The sequence below is a fragment of the Rhinolophus sinicus genome, linkage group LG06 (assembly GCF_036562045.2).
Source record: "Rhinolophus sinicus isolate RSC01 linkage group LG06, ASM3656204v1, whole genome shotgun sequence".
NCBI classification, from domain to species: domain Eukaryota; kingdom Metazoa; phylum Chordata; class Mammalia; order Chiroptera; family Rhinolophidae; genus Rhinolophus; species Rhinolophus sinicus.
The window spans coordinates 84,647,210-84,660,961 of NC_133756.1; the positions used below are offsets into that span (position 1 = coordinate 84,647,210).

Here is a 13,752-nt window from a genome sequence, read left to right on the forward strand (position 1 = left end):
TGTTTAAAAAGCACGTGTTTAATTTGTAGTCCCACCACGTAATTTGATGATCGATATCCAGAAAGACACTGCAGTGGAAGGCGAGGAGATTGAAGTCAACTGCACCGCCATGGCCAGCAAACCAGCCACAACTATCAGATGGTTCAAAGGGAACAAGGAGCTAAAAGGTAAGGTACACTTTGCCCTGTACTGAAGTCGTTTCTGCAGGGGTATGGTTCCGGTAGGGGTATGCCTTTGTGGAAATGAAAGACAAATGCAACACATGCCCCCGAAACAAAAATAATCATTTAGATATGGTTTGTCATCAGTTACTAATGTGTTTGAGGCCAAAGCATAACAGCATTTTCTTGTTCTGATTCATGTCCTCATTCTGTGGTTTGCGGGTTTATGGTGATGTCTGTCACTAGAGTTTCACTTAGATGGTCAGAAAGCACTAGACCTGTGAACTAGAACTCTTTAGACCAGGAAGAACTACTGTTAGAGGTGTCCCCTGAGCTCAGACTGTTCATGTTTCCCCCTCAGTTCTCATTGCTTTTACTTTTCCTCTGTTAAACTCAGGGTAGGTCAGAACTCCAAATTTTCATGTTGCACATTTTAAAAAGTGTATCACGGTCTTCACTACGGTGAATTCCAATTCATTCTGACATATGTTGCACTATCATCTGTGTTGACAGTGTGCTTTCCTACGATGGTGGCTGTGCAAAGCGGACTAAGAAATTTATCCTATTTATGAATTTGCAAATACCACCTTTCTTGTGAAACCAGTAATTCAGTTGCCCATTTCACCAGCTTGTTCTTTTGCAAAGTTTCTGATTTTGCGATGGCTGCACAGGCAGTTCCTGTAACCCTGCCCCCATCGTCTCTCCCTCAGTGCTAGGGTATCCCAAGTTTGAGTCCTAGATCCTCAAATGTCTGTTGCCTTAGCCATTACATTGGCTAAAGGATACAGCCTGTCCCCTATTTGACCCATTTGTTCAGTTATTCTAAGTCCTCGCGCATGTCAGCATTCTGATTCTTTCCTTTTCAAAGGGTGTCCTTGCAAGTAGTACCCAGCACAAAGGGCTCAAGGGCTGAACTCCTCTGGTTATTTTCTGGAAATGCTGGCTGTGTGCCTCAGTTTCCTCTAAAATGGGGACATTAGCGTTGCATACAGTATGTGGCTCTTATGACAATGCGGTGAGTGAATGTTTGCAAAGCATGTAGCTAGTATCTGGGCCAAGGTAAGTGCTTTGTATGTGCTTGTAAAATAAATAAAGAGTGCCAGGAAGAAAAGAATAAGCCCTTTCAGTAAGGGGATACAAAACGCTATACCTAGAAACAGATGAATCTATATATAACAGCTTAAGTTTCAAAAAGCTCACTCTGTTTTAATCTCCTATTTCCTAGGTATGGTTTTGGAAGGAAGGAGTTTCTCATTTCCCCTCTGCTTTTCTGTCTAAGTGAATTGAGCCATTAAATGTGTACCGATAAGTACAAAACATTAAAAGAAAGTTAATGGTGCGTCTTGTCCCAGGAAGTGCTGAGTTCAGGAATGGCCTCCTTGGCCTATTCAGCCCATCCGGAAGCCTCCTCCCTCCTTTTCTGGGTGTTCTTGGATGTGTCTCCCGTCTGGCCTGAAGCCGATAGCTTCCTTTGCTCTACCCACTGCCGTTGCCTTTTTTGTGGTCTTCCAAAAGTCTCAGAGTTTAAACATTTCAATTACAATTTCAATTATGGAAATCTGTTTTGTTACTTTCCGTCTTTAATTGTTGCTGATGGGGGTGGGTGAAGGGTATTCTTTGTATCTCTGTTCCTGATTGAATTACTTAGGGGATTTGGATGATATCCTGGAATTTTTAAACCGAATGACAGTCTAGTAGACATTTCAAATTCAGATGGTTTTAGGGGTGAAAAACACTTCTCTTTTCCTCCTCCTGAATGCCTCGAGCAGTCAGATGTCAAAATGGTTCAACTTCCAGCCAGCTTTCTATGGGAGGTTTTGAGATAGAAGAAACATATATAATACATTTAAATAAAAAGGGTATATATTACATGGGGTTGAAATATATCTTAACTGCTATCCGGTAAGGTTGAAAAGTAGGAAATTGTCATTTTTCTCAGTCGTCTACCCCCAGATTACCTTTATCCCAAGTGACTGCCATCATCTTTGTTAAAATAGTCATGTTGGGGCAGGGAGAGGGGCAGGATATAAAAACAGAGTGACAGAAATTTACCCAACTCTGGTTTCTTGGTACGTGTCGTGTCCCCCAGGCAAGTCGGAGGTGGAGGAATGGTCAGACATGTACACGGTGACCAGTCAGCTGATGCTGAAGGTGCGCAAGGAGGATGATGGGGTCCCAGTGATCTGCCAGGTGGAACACCCTGCTGTCACCGGAAACCTGCAAACCCAACGGTATCTAGAAGTACAGTGTGAGTACCTGTTTTAGGCCATTTGAGCTGCTATAACAAAATACCACAGACTGAGTAGCTTATAAACAACAGACATTTATTTCTCCCAGTTCTGGAGGCTGGGAAATCCAAGACCAGGGCACCTGCGTTGTCATGCTCTAGTGAAAGCCCTCTTTCTGGTATATATCTGGCACCTTCTCGCTGTGTCGTCACATGGGGAAGGGGCTGGAGAGCTCTCTGGAACCTTTGTTACGAGGCACTAATCCTCATCATGAGGCCCGCATCTTCATGACCTGAGCAGCCCCCCAAAGGCAATACCTTCCAGTGCCATCACATAGGGCATTAGGATTTCAACGTAGGAATTTGGGGGAATGCAAACATTCAGACCACAGCAAGACCCAAGCATTTGATTCTGAGAGCACAGAGTAGCAGTTGCTTAAAATCTCTTCAGAAGCCATTTATTGGATACATGTGTTTTTATATAGTATAGATAGAATTTTTATTTCGTGTCTTGGTAGAAAAATAAGCAAAGGATTATTTTACTGAAGCACTGTCATATTCTAGAGTACCAATAAAGATTTCGAAAATACTAGATTTAACCTAAATTTAAAACTTTAAAATGATTCCAGTCGTCTCTAGCTCATGACTTAATTAAATTTTGTGAATATTGACTGTAATGATTTCTATGTCAATTTCAAAATTTAGGGCAACCCCCCCCCCATTAAGCCCATCGTAAGTACTGATGTTTTTTTAGAAGAGATTTTATTCCCATTCTGCATCAGCATTTTCTTTTAAATTACACGTTCTCTTCCATTTTTAGCTTAAATTGTAACTGACTTTAAAAGTGGATCAGTGCCACAGTCTCGATGGCTTCATCAATAAAAGCTGTATTGTGGTGAGTGAGGTTATCTCCTCACTGTGCCCTTTGGACTAAAGATGTTCTCCTCACCTTCTCTTCTGGGCTCTCCTACTTGTGAAAAAAAAATATCTGTTTTCTGCACAACACCATCCTGCACCAAGGTTGTGGCTAAGTAGCCATTTCACTCTTTGAATCAAAAGGCTCTATGCCTTGGCCTCTGAAAAACAGCAGGGGATGTTTGAGTATACATAGTAAAAATATTACAAGACTTTGGTTGGATGGCAATGATTGGGCGTCTGATAAAGGAAAAGCATTGCCCTCTATGAATTCTTCTATTATTTCCTAGGGCTGCCATAACAGATTACCACAAACTTGGTGGCTTAAAACAGCAGATTCTTACAATTCTGGGGACAGAAGTCTGAATTCATGGTGTTGGACGAAGTCCCTCTAAAGGCCCGAGGAGAGGATCCTTCCTTGCCTTTTCTGGCTTCTGGTGGCTCTCGGCATTCCTTGGCTTATGGCCACATCTCTCCAGTCTTTGTGGACATCTTCACATGGCCTTTTCCTTTTCCCTGTGTGTTTCTCACAAGGACACTGTCATTGGATTTAGGGCCCACTCAGATAATCCAGAATGTTCTTATTTCAAGATCCTTAATGTAGTTACATATGCAAAGATCTCTTTGCAAATGAGGTCATAGTCACAGGTTCCAGGGGTTAGGAAGTGAGCGTATCTTTGGGGGAGCGGAGGGGGGGGTCACCATTCAACCTACTACAGTCTTTGTCATGTGTTTAAATTGAGCAAAACGGGACAGGGAAAGTTATAAAAAGTTGCTTCTGAGAGACCATCACCCCGTTCTATCCTTTCTTCCTCTGAGCTTGGCTCAATTTAACTTTACATAACGCAGGTTTTCCTTGTTAATTCGTTTCATCTACTTCATTACGTAGCTTCATTATGGGCATCGTGCTTGTAATGTTCATATCACTAAAACTATTGTGGTGTAATGTCCCCATAATGGGAAAACATAAATGATCAGATATTATCTAAATTGGCAGATAGTAGATTTCTTTTGACTTTGTTAATATGTAATTCATTTAAGCAAACTTAATATCCATTAACTTCCCTTGTAGGGGCCCATTAGCTTTCATAATACATTAGCTCCTTTGTGAGACCTGAGTAGATATTCACCCAGTTCCCACCCCTAAACTCTTTCAGGAGCTTCCCGGAGTATCTTCTCAGTAGAATATAGCCCCACCCACATACAACATTACACTCACTCCCAAATGTAAAATTTCAAGCATTATACCTCCTACTCCTTGGAAGATTTGATAATGATCTTTAAGAGCCTTGTCTTTTCATATTCTGTAGATTCAAGTGAGATTTGTCCCTTTAAGAAATGGAATAAAGTAACCATATCTAAATCTATTTTACTTCAATCTTACGAAGTACTGTTAGCCCTTAACTGAAGGAAAATGAGTCTAATGCCTTTCAAAAATGAAGACAAACCTAATGATCATTTTTAACTGACATGGCACCTTTTTATGGGAGACTCTGTTCTCTTACAAACGTTTTAACCTTGATACTCCATTTTTTAAGAACATATGTAAGAAAAAAAGTCTTTTTGCATACAAGAAGGTTAAGAATCGCAAAGCATTATATTAAATCTGGATGGAATTTAGAATCTGGTTTGGCATCTTCAATAAGACCCTCTGTGCTCAAGAAAGTCTCCTGATGGTTCACTACTCTCCATTCCTACCGTGTTTCCCCGAAAATAGGACCTAGCCGGACAATCAGCTCTAATGGTCTTTTGGAGCAAAAATTAATATAAGATCGACCGGATAGGTCTTATTTTCAGGGAAACACGGTAGACCACTGCTGAGAACTTTACAGTCAGCCAGGAATTCCTTAAGTAGCTTCTTCAAACACAATTGGAATTCTCTACATCATTACCTACCAGCTTTACGTTTCTTGAACATCAGCAGCTTTGCAATAACAAAAAGCCTCATGCCTGAGATGCCGAAGGCACTCCATCATTGGGTGCCAAAGCTATATCAGTCATTGACTGGACAGTGGTTCAAGAACTCCATTCTCCCCAAAGAGGCCTCTCTCTGCAGACAAGCCGCACCATGTCTTGATGGCCAGGAGAAAAGAAGACATACTTTAATGCATGAGATTCAGTAGCCAACCTGCATGGATTTTGAATTATCTTGGATACCCTGTGAGGAGTAACATTAGACCCTTACTTATTAATTACCTCAAACCCTTGGAGTCAGCAGTTTTCAACCTTTTGGGATCATTGGCCCGTTTAAAAATCCCTTGATAGCTATGGAATAGCTTAACAAAATCACACATTCACCACATTTTGCTTACAATTTAAGAAGTCTGTTGACCCTACAGAGTTTACTTAACTTCAGTTATCGGAGGGCCACTTTCATAAGTTTTACCCCATCAACAGGTTCTCTATTCTTGCCCTATTTAGAATTTATCTTTAAGTCACTTTATTGCTTTAGCCTACCCAAGACCTAGGTAAAAATACCTATAAAATTATGAGTTTTATTTTCTATATGTATTATATCTAATAAGCATTCCAATTATTATACAACTGTTATTTTTAAATGTTTTTTCTTTGCCACCTCAAAAGATTTCTTATATTATCAGTGATAAATATTAACTCATCACCAGGACACACTGAGCTCATCCATGGACCTCAGACTAAGAATTGCTCTATTCTGGGTGAATAAGATTACCCTGCAGGCAAATCTAAATGGATGGGATTGGTATTAAGTGTGTTTATTTGGTTCAGCCTGGCCTGTTTTGCTACCTGAAGGCTTATGGAAACCTCTCTCTACCTAATCTAAGAGGAATGGTTGTTTACCAGGATATGAACAGGGATAAATGACACAAAATAGATTTGAATTCTTTATAAATTATCTCCTCCTAAAAAAATACTGTTTTTTAAAAAAATGAAATGAAATAATGAAAACCTACATTGTATGCCATTAAGTATCTGACTTTAACTCTGACAGGAGAAGGAGGGGTACAATGAAGGTAGTGCTACCATATTGCATAGAAGACAAGGCTTGAGCTATGGCTTGGAATTGCTTTTGTCTTATGGATTTAAGTCCTAATTAATTGAACACAGAATTTTGCAGTGTTTGTTTGTTAGGACCCTTATTTGTGGTACCAGGAGAAATTGTTGTGCCCAATTATGTGAAAAATCAGCCAGATGTGTGTGCTGTCATACTTTTAATAATCCTTAAGTTTTTGGTGAGTACAGATATTAATTGTGTAGTATGCACTGAAGTGATTAACATCAATGTAATTTATCATCTGGAGATTTCTGAACATAAATAAATGAGTTGTTTTGTTCAGGAAGGTGTTGACCCCTTCAGAATTAGTGAATTAAAGTTCCCCCTCCCCCCTTTTCATTATAAATATGAAAGGCACCACAATCAGCCAAGTGTTCAGTTATTTGATTTTCTGGGGCATTAGCTGCTCTTGTTTGTGACATTTCCCTGTTGGGTGCTCGTTTGCAAGCTCATTAATAAGGTTTTCTCATAGGAACGTTGCTGGGAGTGAAGAACATACAGTAGGGCTCTTAGCTTTCTAGCTTTCATTCTGAGATTCGGCAAGAATGCAGCAGCAGCACGCAGTTAAATGTTTAAAACAGAAAGTAATTATGCTCGCGAGCTGGAATTCAAAGCTCTCTTGCCTTAGCTGTTAGGCAGAGAACAGTTTTGCTTTTGAATGTTCTGAGCTATATGACCCTCAATTCTTTCTGTGCATTTTTTCTTCCGAATGTCGGGGTACGCAGTGTTGCTCGAATTTACAACATGGTTGATTATAGCAGAGCATGATACAGTTGTAGCCCTGTTAGTAGAGCTTTAGATCTGAGGGAACGTACTCTTGTCAAATAAAAGCCTGTTTAAACGAGAACAGTTCACTCTGCGTTAAAAGAAAACTGTCTAAATAGCATCAAGGTGGCAACACATAGCGACATAAGCTGGGAATTCAAAGAAAAGCTGTGACCCTCAGTGTGAAATTCAGATTGCTGTGCAAAGGGGGGAAAGCCTTACTCTGGACTGAGGTGAATCTGAAGCTCTTCAATTACTGCTGTGTGTCTTTTGCTTTCCCCCATCATAGCTTTGCTCTTTAAAATGTTTTTGCAGAACTGATTTTGCGAAGGTTTTGTATGTGTGTGTATTTGTAAAAAAAAAAAAAAAAAAAAAAATTAAGAGATGAGTTTTCAAAGGGAGCATGAAAACAAAGACTCTAGAAATGGGTGTTTGAATGCCTTCCCTGCTCTGATTATCATCTGACAGTTAATCATGCACGTGGGCATCATTTTCAAAATTAGTTTTATTGACTTGATGTAGTCAGGTATTTTGTAAATCCATATTCCTGTTCATCCAAGGTCTAGAGAAGGCTAGCATTTTTCTTTCATTCCCTCAACTGGGGGGAAATTGGGCATTGAGGAGATGATCAAAACCTGTTCTTTATCTGCGCCAAAATAAATGTTTCTCTGGTATCGACAGTGCCCTGCAGTGAAGGAAGGAGAAAAACCTGGAAATTGGAAAGTCTTTCTTGTTTGGAGTGGAGCATAAGACATAGCTTCCAAGAGCAGCTCCTATACCACATCTGCTCCCCCATCAATTCTGTTCTTAGTTCATGCTCTTCAAAGCATAATAGCTGGAATTTTCAGATTTGGCCTGTTTCCCCTTGAGCTCCAGTGTCTCTTTCCCCCCACTCTAAACATAATATACTTCCTCCCACTCCCCATTTTTATTTTTTAAAGCAATGAATTGCGTTTCAGGAAAGTTATTTCCGTATTTATTTTTCCTCATGAGAAATAAGGCATGGAGACCCCTGATTCAAACTAATGTTTTCACCTGTCATTTTTTGTGTTAACACAGAGTTGTAGTGGAATACAAGTTCCTGATATTATTAACTCGATAGATTGTTAGTGGTGCATTCTGCGGTGCCAGAGCAAGCAGGAGGCCGAGTAACCAATATTCAAAATACAAAGAGTAAATGTTTGGCCAGATACATTGTGAGCAAGACTTGAATGATGATTAAGGAAGAGAGCTTTTGCCTTGTCTCTGCCTTCTAAAGGCATACCCTGTAGGAAGAGGCCTCTTACTACTGCTGTCTTCCTATATTTTATTGTCTGACCTAGTGTATTTGTGAAAGATGTGTCTCTGTTGCTGTGGACATTGAATACTTACACAGAGAAACCAGTCTTCTAATGTTTATTCTTCACTTAATGGTTCTCAAGGTCAAATTTTGATTCTGTGAAAGGTTAAATGATTGTGAAGCGGGCATCTAAAAATCTAAAGAGAATGGTCAAACAAAATCCTTTATGATTTCCCTTAAGATGCCAACTTGAGATACACCAGAAATGCTAAATAGATGTGTAGTGAAGTGGAAGTATGTAAATCAGAACACCTGAGCTAAACTTCACATTTTGGGAGCTGCATTGACCTTCCAAAACGAAAATACAATTATATTTTGTGATGAGGGCTGTTAAAATAATTAAACACGTAGGCCAGCAGACTGAGGTGGTTCTAATGGTAGTCTACATAAGCAAACCAAAACTAAAGTCAAAGCACTCCACGAAAATGAAACTTAAATACAACCAATCACAGTCAACTAGGTATTCCCAAATAAGGCAGCTGAGTAAGCTATAGAAATCTAATCATTTCCTTGCTTTGCTTCCTTATCTTCTCTATAAAAACCTTTTCCCCTAGCGCCTACTAGTGGAGCACTTTGAGTTTTGCACTGCCTGATTCAAATTGGTGTATGCTTAAATAAACTTGAATATTATAATGTGCCTTGTTTATCTTAACAGGAATAAGATGGATTCATGGTCCGATTTTTTTTTTTTTTAATCAGCAGAGCTATCAGTAGAAATGCATATCCCAACATTTCTGTATTTTCTCATTCATTCATTTAGCAAATAAGTATTGAATGCCTACTGTAGGCCAGACATTAGCACTGTTCTAGCCACCAGGGTTCAGAAAAAAACCCCAAACTTTTCTTTTTACAGAGCTAACATTCTTATGCAGAAAATCTTTTTTCTTTACAATAAATGTTTTTATTAATCATAAATTTGACACCACTTTAGGGATTTGAAGTGTTGGGTTTCATGCTGAAAAAAATGGAATGTTATCCACAAACCATCGGTGAGCACCAAACACAGAGTCACAGGCTATGCTACTATGATCAAATTATGGCAATAAAAAGGTGTCTTTTGCATTTAAAAGAGTAGTAGCATTCAGGGCATATCTTCTAGGAGCACCACAATAGTTTAATCATGTGTCTTGGGGAGTTTAATGGAAGTTCATCCGAGTGCAGAATTACAGAATCAGCAGCGTCCTCCAGCCACAGGTGTCAGCACCTTGCGCTCTGCTGGAGCCGCCTGCAGCCAAGCCAGTACCAGCCGTGGAGAAGGCATTGACATGAAGAAGATGGAGCAGAGCTGCAGCCATGGGGCCATAGCTGTGCACTTACTCCAGCCTGGCCCTACCCTGCGCCCCTGCCACCCACCGCAGGACAGCCCAAAGTGGGCGTGGGCTCCAGTGGTGGCCCAGAAAATCTTGCCATAAGGATTTTCTTGCCCAGTGTTCACTTCAAATTTTGAAGAGTTCTCATAAGATATGGAGGAATGCTCTGTGAGTGTGCACTCCATTAAAAAAACGCTGGAAACAAATTCATGCCACAACATCACAAAACAGAATTTGATTCTGTTGGGTAAACAGTGATTTCAATATTGACAAAGCTACTTACAAGTTGCTACAGGAGGAAATTGCATTCTACTGGGGTAATGTGGCACATGCTCTTTGGTTCCACGTCAGTCCCACCAGACTTGACTCATCCCACTCATAATAGCTCAGTCCTCCTCAAGAAGTGCAGTTGCAGTGCTCCAGTGCATACAACACATGTAACAGCAGGTGCTCCTTTACCTTGCAAACAAACACATGGTAGTGAGAATCATTCATGAACATATCAGGACAATAGAAAGCAAACCTTTTGCAAGGTGTTCTCTTTAACTCCTCTGAGAGCTCAGTGTGACTTGTTCTCTAACCAGTGCCAATCACCGTGTATTACTAGACATTGCCCTCCTGCAGTGCAAAGCTGTCCTCGCCCCCATTTTGGCAGCCATTTGTAGGGGTTGATTCTTGCTTTGAACTCAAATAGCCCCTACTACTCACCAAATCTCACATCAATCTTTGCATTGTCACAGTCCCCCAAACTGCAGCAATCCTCCACGATTGACAAAGACTCTTCAGACAATGCTTCCCCCACTTGAATGCACAGGCACCGACTCAAACCCTCTCCCAGTCATGCTGATACAGCTGGACTCTTGAGTTCTTGATACACTGCCCCTGTCGGCCCTGAAACAGCCCGTGCTCCACAGGCATCCACTCCCACTCTAATTTGTGTGTCAGAATATTGGATGAAATCTAAGTAAGGAAGAGCCTGCGTCCCAAATGCAGTTGCAGGAGCAGATTTGCACTGAAGCGTTTGGGCCTGGTTGCAGTCAGCACGTCAGAGAACGTTTGTGGCCCACACTCCTTAGATTTCTCAGGAAGAGGGAACGTGCAGGAACCCCTGAGATAATAGGTCTGCTGAGCTATCAGGGAGGCCTTCCCACTTGGCCTCAGCTCTAGTCCTCTCCAGTACATGAGAACGGTGCCATCCCAGGCAAAAGGAAACTGCAGAATTCCTTTTTTAAATACAAAATTTTAAAGACCTGATGCATTAGGGTTGTGCTCTAGAGAGAAGGTGACTATGATTTTTTGTCACCTAGGAAAGTGAAGTACAGGTTATAGAGTCTTGCATTTCATCTTCTGAAAAGATCGTAGGATGTGGTGGGTGCAAGGTCAGACTGGTATGAAATCAATTGTAATCTGCCACCAAGTCATTCTAACCTCTTTAAGGGTTTCCTTTTATATACATATAGTTTCCTTTTATAGACAGAGCAAAGTACATTTAAATAAAGTCTCATCAAATCAGAATGTCTTTCTAATGCTCTTTTTCTAATTGGTTGCTACTGAAGTGTGACCTAAAGCCTCCTGGTATTTAACCCTCTGTGCACCTTTGACTAAGGAATGAGTTTTGTCTGCTATGGCAGTCTTGCTAAATGTCTTACGGAGTTTTAAAGACAATTACAGTGTATTAGGAAAACCTCATATTCCTCGACCTAATTGATTGGCTGTTGGTGATGCCATCTCGGTAACTGTAATGTTCCATAAGTGCACAGACCTAACTATTTTTCTTATTTTTATATAGCAGTTCCATTTTATAATGACATTAAGCCATTCTGAGAGCTACATTTCTGGACAGTTATTGCACTTGGGTAGAAAGTGTCGTCTGGCTTTTAGCCTTGTGCCTTACAACACCAACTGAGGCGTAAAATGATCACCTAGAAAATGTACTGAGCCTTACCTCATTACTTAAAAATAAATCTTGGAGTCTGGTTCTGTTTCAGAAAAGATTTGGTGGGTTATAACATTTGATTTATGAACATAATTAAAATATAAATGATGAGCTCTGGGCTACTCAGTCAGCCATCTGCAGTGTTCAGTATTTTGACATTCTCATATTATGGTCAGGATCTTCCTGGGAAATTGGAACATCCCTGAGTTCTCGAGGTGTCAGTGGAATCCCACAGCTTCCAGTCCACCTGTTGAGAATACCTAAGTTGCCCTTTCAGGGCAAAGAACAGGGAACAGGATTTGTTTGTAAGTTTCCTTCAACCAGGGAGGGGTCTTGGCACGTAGACTTTCTGTGTGTGGCTCCTAGGCTGGGAGTGAAGGTCGCTCAGCTGCCCCATGGTCTCATAATATGCCTATAAATACTGCATGTGTCAACAGAGGAGGAAATTTTTCTGTATAATGCAAGCAAGATTAATGTTTACCTTTTTTACCCAGCTATTAAGGTAACTGTGGCAGCTGTACCCATAAGTAGATGGTAGATGTTTCTCCAGAAATCTAAAGAGTAAATTAGGAAAAATCACTTATCAAAATCGAAGGTTCATTTTCTATAGCTTAGTATACGATTTTTTTTAAATATAAATTCCATGTATAGCAAATCCTTAGCTTGTTCTTCCTAATTTATGTGAGTAATTGACAACTGGTAAACAGCCATTAGTAACATAAAAAAGCATTTAACTAAAACAAACTCAGTGGTACTGAAAAGGCAGAGTAGATTAAATTTTCAACATTCTCTTTATTAATGGACGTTGAGCATGTAAAGCGCTTAGTGCACTGTGCTGAAAAATATACCCTCTCTGTTTGCTTGTAAATTACACAAGGCGGGGGAAAAGGGGGCCTTCTACATAGGCCAGCAAGCATTCTGCTTCTTAATTAATGGGCGGAAGTCAGCAGTGCATGGAAAATGTAGCACTCCCGTGAATCAGAGATTAACCTATAAGCAAATGTTACATTTCAGCCCAAATTTGGGGCTTTAAATTTAGCCTCACCCTAAATGGTTCATGGACAAGAATGACAGAGGTTGCCTAACCAGGAACTCCATAAGTGATGCTTTTTCTGAGTATGAACAAGGAAGCAGGTCTCTTGTCTGTGTTGTTTTTTTTGTTTTGTTTTTGGTATGTGTTATACCACTAAAAATAATAGACCCACATATGTCACCCAGTGGTGGTATTTAGCCTAAGAGACAGTCTGCAGCTCTTGCTTCCACCCAGCAGTCAGTCCTCATTCAAGGTCATCCTGTTTATTCCCGTATTTCTCTTTCTTTAATGACTACCTTCCCAGCCCAGTTATAAGTATCTGGAAACCACTAGGCCATCTTCCTCTTAAAACATTTCCTTTGCCAGCAAGTGTAAGAAAAGAACCGTGTTACTTACATGGGTCATCTGGAGCTTTGGGCCTGTTAATTTGAGTTCTCTGGCAAGTGACTTAGCTTTTCAGAAAGCGTTACCAACTCATTGTGTGTACTGTATATGCCTAGACAAGAAGGCTCTCTTCAAAGCTTTTGAATGCCACCTAATTTTCAAAGATATAAGAGAAAGATCTCTGGTAGGAAGGAAGACTATCAGAGTGTCTCTGGAAAGCAGCTAGCCATCCCTAGAGAGGACTCCCGTGCAGCTTACTTAGCTGAGTCCACGTTAAGATGGGTTGAGCCCTGCCATATTTCTATTTTCTCCCATATTCCATAGGATGAATGTTAATGAACTAACCACTGCTTGTGAAAGGCCAAGGGGCTGTTGTTTAGGTGGTGTGATTGTCTGAGAAAGTAAAGTTATGGAAATTGTTCTGACCTTTCAGCCAACTGATGTCTTGCCCTCTCACATTTATTACTCTTGAGTACACTTCCAAAAATATACATTTACAGAGCCACAGAATTAAATGAGAAAATGGTTTAGGGATTAATAAACAGCTTGTTAGTTCAGAACAGAATAAAAGCCTCCCAGTTTCATCCAGGTTTTCTTGGTACATGTATTTGTATGTGTATTTAATTCTGCTCTCTTCCACTTCCCTCCCTA

At 40.4% G+C, this 13,752-nt stretch overlaps 1 protein-coding gene across 7 annotated transcripts in view; it reads left to right on the plus strand.

Annotated features, from left to right (window-relative positions):
- CADM1 (cell adhesion molecule 1) overlaps positions 1–13,752 on the plus strand; it is a 346,884-nt gene that overhangs the window by 285,057 nt on the left and 48,075 nt on the right. For all 7 annotated transcript variants that reach the window (XM_074335447.1, XM_019715453.2, XM_019715454.2 and 4 more), the window contains exons 4-5: positions 30–167; positions 2,251–2,409. In XM_074335447.1, the coding sequence (XP_074191548.1) occupies positions 30–167; positions 2,251–2,409 (297 nt within the window). The remainder of the gene's footprint in view (positions 1–29; positions 168–2,250; positions 2,410–13,752) is intronic.